We start from the raw sequence: 8029 nt of genomic DNA, 5'->3' as shown, positions 1-8029 counted from the left end.
AACAATTTATTTATTATGAAACGAAGGGTATAAAACTTGAGATTGTAGGACCAAGTGAGGTGATATAGAAGGAATATTCCACGAGATTTTATAGTAGTAGTAGTAGAATTTATTATAACGTGTTTCATCAATGGTAGCATAAAATTCAATACTAAACGCTAATAACCTTATCAACGTGTCCTTTGTATATATAATGATGTGAATTGATTGATATTGTGACGTTTGATTGACTAGTTAAAATGAACATTTTACACTTCATGTTTACATCAATGAATAGTATATTTATATATTTTTTATACATTTCAAACTTCAATAACAGCTAAGTAATCTATTATCACGTTACTCTCTATGTTCTTAGTTTTATATGATATTTTTTTTTTTTTTCGAAATTCAAACTATATAGATACTTGTCAATATTTTAAAATGTATTTTTTCTAATCATATTGAAACTAAAAGGATTGAAACTCATAGCACTTTTAACATAATTTTTGCATATCTAAATTTTAACTTTAAAATATTAAGTTGATTTAATTCATTTAATTTTAAAAATAATCGAGTTGACTTTCAATAAGCAAAAAGTATCACATGAATTTTAACTGATAGAGTTTTTAATTACTAGGATTAAATTTAGGGAAAAGGTTAAATTTATCTCTCTACTTTGAGAAATTGGTTGAATATACACTTTGTCATATTTTGGAATCCAATTTACCTTCGTTGTCATACTCTTAGTCCAAATTTACTCTCGATATTAAGAAAATTTTCAATTTTATTCTTCTTTTAACAGAAAAATTCAAATCAACAATAAATGCCCCCTTTTCTTTAAACACACACAAAAAAAAAAAAATCTAATCCGCGTCCATCCGACCCGACTCACAAAAATGACACAAACAAATATGTCTCTATATTCCACTTGGAACAGGAGCAGATTTGTTTGTGTCTTTTTTGTAAGTCGGGTCAGGTGGGACGGATTAGATGAACGTGTGTTTTCTTTTTAGAAAATGAAGCATTTAACATTGATTTGATCCTAAAGTGTGATAGCGAGGAAAATTTGACCTAAAAGTACGACGAATGATATATTTAGCTAATTTTTCAAAATAAAAGGGTAAATTGGTACATGCAAATAGGAGTAGGAATGACAATTTTCGAACCTTCAATAAACAAAATATATTCATGCATGCATTCTTTCTCTTCATTAGGTATGTTGTTGTCATTATTAATTAATCTCTGTATTATTATTAAGTTTCTACTGTTGTTACTCCACATTTGAAGGCAATATAATTCCAAAAATAAAATAAATTTTAATTAATAAAAAATTAGATGTGCTAAGTCATTAAAATATAAAATAAGTTTTAATTAATTAAAAATTAGATATGCTAAGTCATATATCACAATGACCGAACTCAGAATTATGAATAACAGAGTGATGAGACACTTTCAAATTGTGTGAACTAGGCGGGCCTAATGATCAGATGAAATGAATGGGCCTTAATTATTCAGTACAGGTCCATCACAGCCCATTTATACCGTTATACCCGAAAGATTTGAAACTCCCATATATAAACCCCCACACTCTCCCGCCGGAATATCAATGCAAATCACACTTGCAAGTTCCAACCGTTGGATTCGCCGGAGCAAAATCACAGTAAAGTAACCTCAAAGATCTGTGAATATTCAAATGTGTTAACAATTTTGATCGATATACTCATAATCTAGGGTTCCGTAATTGTGCCAAATTGGAGGTTTAGATTCTCGAAGATTTCGAATTTTCCAGTAATCGGAAAATGAAGCTGAAGATCAATAAAGCATCGGATCTCAGTTCTATATCCGTTCTTCCTCCTCATGCAAGGTTCAGTTCTATCTCAATTTTATTCATTTCATCTCTTTGCATTTTGTCTACCCTGAAATTGCCTGTATATCTGTGTTCCTGCGTTTTCTGAGAGAGTAGAGAGAATGTTACTGTAATTTTGAGATTTTTTGTGAAGATTTAAGGAGGAATAAAGCGCCAACTTCTCTGTTTTGCTTTTTTACTCTAATACGTTACAGATGTTTCGATGCATGTTACGTGTACTGTTTGTGTGAGTAAGAGAGTAAGGTAGAAAATTTGCTGTAATTTTGAGGTTTTCTGTATGATGATGTGAGAAGAACGCCAAGTGCGGAGCCGCTCTGTGCATTTTTTTCTCATATATTGCAGCTATTTCGATGTTGTTGTGTGCTATACAATACACATAACTCATGCATATGTATGCATGCTAGATGCATGTTTGAATGAATAAGAGAGAGGTAGAAAAATTTCTGTAACTTTGAGCTTTTCTTTGTGCGATGATGTGAGAAGAACGCCAAGTACGGAGCCGCTCTCTGCGTTTTTTTTATACATTACAGCTATTTCGATCTTCTTTTTTGTCCAATATACACAAACTTCACATACCTATCTATGCATGTATGGAGAGAGACAGTGAGAGAGATTTACCATAATATTGAGCTTATTGATGATATTTGAAGGAGGCCTAGTGTGGTACCAAGTGCAGCAGAGTCTTCTGTATTTGGGAAAGGCCAAGCGTCACAGGTTCGGTCACAGCAGCAATCACAACAATCCTTCTCACAGGGATTTTCATCTCAGCAAATGACCTACTCTCAGCCATCTCAGAGCTCTCTGGATGAATTTGTCACACATGAACATGTAATTCCTCTTTCTCACTCCTGTTTCTCAGTCATTCGAATTATAGTTGTTAATGAAATGTCATTTTGGTATATTTCAACTGCTAACTAACAGTAATATGCAAAGGAACTCATTCATTTGGTGCGGAAATGATAATGATTGATTTCTAAAGGTCATTTTGGTTAGCAACTTCTCAAGATTGCTTTAGATTGTCTAAAATGTATTTTGATGCTTTGCAAAACTTGAATCTGTTAGATCTTTGATAATTGTTCCCTAGGTTAGGTTACTTTTGAGTGTAATTTTGCATTAGTATTGCTTTATGATTCTTGAAATAGATGAATTTTGCTTCAAACTATGATTTACTTTGTTAAATGCTGTGTCAATACGCAACACTCACTTTATATGAGATATTTGTTTAAGTATTATATTAGTGGTGGTTGAAAAGATATTAAAGTGAAAGTTTTATATTTGAACAGTCTGAAAATTGCATAAAAGATGAGTGATGTCAAAATTTTGCAAGGTCCTTAGACGGAATGAGTGTCATACAAATTGGGATGGAGGGAGAAGTAGATACTAGTTATCATCTCCACTGTATTGGAAAGTGAATCATAAATTTCTGTTCCCGTGTCTATCAGAATTTTTCTTATTGCTATATGACAAAACAGGGGATTGCCACAGTGCACTTTGAAGTGGTTGTCAGCAGGTTGTAGAGCTTCTCAGAGTTCATATACAACTGGTTATCTGATGGAATCTTGAATTTTAAATTGAGTAGACGCCTTATTGTTTCAACTCTGCCCAGTGCCCAGGGCTCAAGTTCCCTAAAACTTCCCCACTTTATACATTTGAAATTTAGCTCATCTCATAGCAAACAAAATGCTCTTATGAGAATTTTACATCTTAAAGCAAACAAATGCTGTAACTGTTAATAATTTTAATGCAGAGATTAGGTTCTCAAGAAAGAGAAAATTCAGCAAAAAGGCTGAGCTCTTTGCCTCATATCAACTACACACGAGAAGAGAATCAACTGCAGTTATCAAAACCTTCGGCCAATTATATACGCAAATGGTCAGTTCCTGAAAACAAATGTAAGCCACAGTCCACCACCAGAAATCTCTCTACTTCTGATTAATATCTAAGGAAAATGTATTCCAGTTCGGCAGACTAATTTGCTGCTGGAATCATTGGAATAAACATGTTCATGAATTCTAATTTTGCTGGACAGACCAGATCACTGAAGAACTTGACCACAAAATTGGAATGGTAGAGACTTCATTAAGCAGGCAGGGAATGATCTTAGATTCTATTCAGAGTGATATAATGCAAGTTAATCGGGGAACAAAAGAGATACTGATGGAGAGTGAGTATTCATTGCCATTTTAATTTACGTGATGTGGCTAAATAATTATGAACTCCAAAGAGTGCTATCATTAGTTGACGATTATAGAATTTTGTCTTTAGATGCCTGCTGGTCCAAGTAAAATCTTTACTTGCAAATATTTCTGGTGGATTAGACAGACAATAAATGGCAACAAAATCTAACACATTTGGTTTCTTCTGAAATTCTTTTCAGTGGAAAGCTTACGGCCAAAGATAGTTTCTCATGATGAACTATTGCAATTGATGGTAACTATAGCTTAGCTGCTCTGCGTACGTCCAGAAATTAAGTGCCTGTTTGTTTTATCATATTTCCTAATCCATGTGACATACAATATCCAGAACAAGGGGATGGAAGATCTGAAAGCTAGCCTGGAGGGGACCATCAAATCCATGTTTGAAGAGCTGAGGGAGAATACATATCAAGAGGACATCAGGGATCTTTTATCACTGGTTAGAGCTATTCCCAACAAACTTGAGATGTGCATTTTGCGACTTCAAACTGATTTGAGCAAGACCTTGGCTAAAGAGATTCAGGCATGTTGCATTTTGAAACTGACTTTTTTAGATCACATTTAGGCTATGGGTTAATGCTTCTTCTTCTATATTCCCATTGCTTGCAGATAATTGCCACCCACCCAGATTGTCATGGACAAAAACATGATAGTGCTCCAGTCGATCCACCAAAAGTACGTTACCATTTTTTTTTTTCTAAAAGATGGCCTGGAACTGGTCTGTCTTCACAGCCCCTAAAGGTAGGCTACCCTCTATGGTTCGGTTAATGCTGCTTCTTGTCTATTCCTATTGCTTGCAGATAATTGCCCTCCGTCCAGATTGTCATGGACAAAAACATGAAACTGCTCCAGTCGATCCACCAAAAGTAATGTTTTCAAGAACTCTTTTCTCCGAATTCCATAAGATTTTTATGAGTATTGAGTATAATGAAGAACATGATCAGAAATCTTAGTGCATTTGAACATTTGTAGGGCATCAATGATTGTAACCCTCCACGTGAAGTGAAGTTTCTAAATAAGTAAGTTCTCAAACTTCCGTCCATTTCATCCTTCTCATCGCCATCGCTGCTGCCCCATTTTTGAAATGTTTAAGTAGCAATGATTAACCATAGCTCTCCACTATGCAAAGTTCATAAGCACTTGATGGTTCTCTTACTATTTGCTGCATCATTTGTGTGCAATATGCATAAGCACCAATCATTTCGCAATGCCCCTAGAGATGTGTGTATTGACACGCAACTGGGAGACACTCTCTGTCCACAGGAACTACTTAGGTGGCAAACAGATGTGAAGATTCACAGCGTAGTGTCTTTTGATCCATATCATCATAACCAGAAAGTGAGTATCCCCATTTCTTACATTAGCTGTATGAAGGAAGAAATGGTAAACACAGGAAAGAACTCTCGTTATACCTCAAAAGCTTTAATGCAAGTTAGCCTTCATGATAAACCAAATGAAATAAGAAAAATTCTAAGAACTTTGCTATAGCTTCAACAGAAATCTTAAAGATATTTTGTTTACAAAGTTTTGCTGATCTTTTTAACATTGAACAACCTAATGCTTAATTGCTGTGCAATTGCACGTCTCCAAGCATTTCTTTTCACTTCTGGTTCAACTATGAATCTCAGAGATCAGAAAACGACTATGCTGCCGAAGATTGAAATGGGAGGCTGGACTACAGTAAAAAATAACCAAACTTGTATGAAGCAAGCAATTCCCGACAGAAGTCGCAAACAGAATGAAACATTTCAACAGGTAACTCTCTCATTGTCCTTACGTGAACAAATGTTTATTGAGTTATAAGCACCAGTTGCTTCCTTTGTATGAAATGGGAGCTGGACTACATTAAAAAGTAACCAAATTTGTATGAAGCAGAAAATTCCCATCAGAAGTCACAAACAGAAAGAAGCATTTCAACAGGTAACTCCCTCGTTCTCCTTATGCAAACAAATGTTGAATTATGTGCAACAATTGCTTCCTTTGTGGCATGCAAACATCCATAAAAGAAACAATGGGGTTTTAGATGTTGTACATATGATATGTTTTAGTCCACCATTTCTGAGTCCTTCACGTTGAAGTAACAAAAACTACTTTGTTCAGCACACCACATTTTTGATAACTTGAAACCGCGTCACCCGTATTCTCAGAGCAGACAACTGGCTATCCATTTCAGGGAAGGGAATGTAGAATTACCATTGAATCTGATGAGGATATTGGTGCAGCCTTTTCCTGCTTGCTTGAAGAAAATGGAAAAGGTAATTTGCATTACTTGCCCGCATCATTCATATTTGAGGATTTAATGATAAGCAGAGTGATTTCTACATCCTGTAATTGATGAATGTGCTTATTGAACCATGTATGTTGAACTTATCTAATGGATTTAGATAGATCTATTTAGATGTATATCAAATTATGTCCTATATCTCAAGACTCACCTCTGACAAGAATGACGACTTAGATTTATAATATGAAACAAAATAATAAATAAAGGAAAAAAAGTCAGAACATGTCTAAAAGCCTGAAGCATCTTTGTTACACTCCATATAAGTTTTTCTCAAAGCAAAGACAAACTGATAGCCCTCTCCTCCCTTTGTCAGTCGGCGTATGGAAGGGAATTTGAACTGGTTCTCAGGTTTAGTGTCCCCAGGGGTCTTTTTCTCTGAAATAATCACATTTCGAGTGTGTCCTGAAATGGGAATTTTTGAGTATCAAAACTGCAGCAACAAGTGTCTTTTTTCCACAGACTGAAACAAACATTCATATTTTTTTTTGGTCGTTTGCTATAGATTGGAGTGCTTAAACTGTCTTTCCCTTAACGACACAGGGATTTGTCCACTAGATGATGCAAAGGAAGAGAGTGCACGCATATTAAGGAAAGCAAGGAGGCGAAAGAGAAAGCATTTTAACACTATCATTATAGATTGAAGGTACTCAACGACAATTTATAATCCGCTCAAGGTTCTGTGATTTGATAAGCAGTAAAAAATGTATTATTTTTTCATCCGTCTTTCCTTAGCCGATACAGGACATGTTGTTTGTAATTCTGTGCTCCATTATTATTAGAAAATCCCCCACTGGTCATTACATAGCAAGCATAATCTATGCTGTTGCTGCAATGCGCAGTCTTGAGTGATTGTATATCTTTCCAATGCCCATAATAATAAGTAAAATACCAGATTAGTAAATAATTACAAGCAATATGAGTGATGTTTTATTTTTTGAATTGCATAAATTTGGCTAGTTATTAGTTCATTGCATCTTTTGCGTACAATGTTATATGTTGTAAATTTTCAGCATGTGATACTAAAACCATATGATATAATGATAGAAGTATATAATATGATAAAAAGGATCCTTTTCAATGGGTGGAAGATAGCTTAGAAACACCAACTTGTATCACTTTGATGAGAGAATAAAAGCATATCAAACAGGGAGAAAATGGAACATTGAAGAGTCTTTACTAATTCTTTGATTTGGATAATCACTATCTTTTTCAGCTTCATCTTATGCTCCTCTTTTACCAAGAGCCATTGTCCCCTGGTGAATCTATTTACATAACTTTCTTTAGAGCATAAATATTGTGTGGATTTTGTGCTTGTTTGCTCATAAGAAATCCATACATCATCTGTCGTGTTTCTTGCCTGTTGCTTTTGGGGTGTTAAGTTCCTTATTGACTTAGTAGAAGTTTAGCCTTAAACAAAATGGCTTAATAGAATAGCAGGCAATTACTAGCCACACCGCATTGCTCTCGTGGTGTGTATATTGTATGATCCTAATAACTTAAGAAGCATGCTCACTCTTCAGGACAAATCCCTCTAGAAAGGATGAATGCGTGGGCTGGTGGGTTTCCTCTCCTTTTGAATATCATCCAATAATCCGAACAAACCTTAGTTGGCTGTCACATGAAATTTCCCTTCCCATGCTTCCCATACATAGTTGTGGAACTCCTTAAGTTCAATTAGTCAATTTGTAAATTATGTTGGTG

At 34.9% G+C, this 8029-nt stretch overlaps 1 protein-coding gene across 4 annotated transcripts; it reads left to right on the top strand.

The window, feature by feature from the left end:
• The first annotated feature begins 1555 nt into the window (after positions 1-1555).
• Positions 1556-7258, top strand: LOC107879739 (putative recombination initiation defects 3). 4 transcript variants are annotated; one of them, XM_016726685.2, is made up of 13 exons: positions 1559-1846; positions 2500-2677; positions 3597-3741; positions 3879-4013; positions 4227-4279; positions 4373-4567; positions 4654-4719; positions 4845-4910; positions 5017-5063; positions 5673-5799; positions 5920-5964; positions 6218-6299; positions 6869-7258. In XM_016726685.2, the coding sequence occupies exons 1-13, from the start codon at positions 1782-1784 to the stop codon at positions 6967-6969; spliced, it is 1305 nt and encodes a 434-aa protein (XP_016582171.1). In that variant the 5' UTR covers positions 1559-1781; the 3' UTR covers positions 6970-7258. The 4 variants fall into 4 exon arrangements, with proteins under 4 accessions (XP_047250421.1, XP_016582173.1, XP_016582174.1 ...); XM_047394465.1 differs by lacking the exon at positions 5920-5964 and having other exon boundaries at positions 1556-1846; XM_016726687.2 differs by lacking the exon at positions 4845-4910 and having other exon boundaries at positions 1557-1846.
• Positions 7259-8029: the final 771 nt, after the last annotated feature.

Source organism: Capsicum annuum, chromosome 8, assembly GCF_002878395.1.
Source record: "Capsicum annuum cultivar UCD-10X-F1 chromosome 8, UCD10Xv1.1, whole genome shotgun sequence".
NCBI classification, from domain to species: domain Eukaryota; kingdom Viridiplantae; phylum Streptophyta; class Magnoliopsida; order Solanales; family Solanaceae; genus Capsicum; species Capsicum annuum.
This window is presented reverse-complemented; position numbering and strand designations above follow the sequence as displayed.

Excerpts from the sequence above, each read along its gene's own strand:
- LOC107879739 (XM_016726685.2), top strand. The coding sequence starts at position 1,782 with ATGAAGCTGAAGATCAATAAAGCATCGGATCTCAGTTCTATATCCGTT. Across the intron at positions 2,678-3,596 it reads AATTTGTCACACATGAACAT|AGATTAGGTTCTCAAGAAAG; the intron begins GTAATTCCTCTT and ends ATTTTAATGCAG. Across the intron at positions 5,800-5,919 it reads AGAATGAAACATTTCAACAG|AAAATTCCCATCAGAAGTCA; the intron begins GTAACTCTCTCA and ends TGTATGAAGCAG.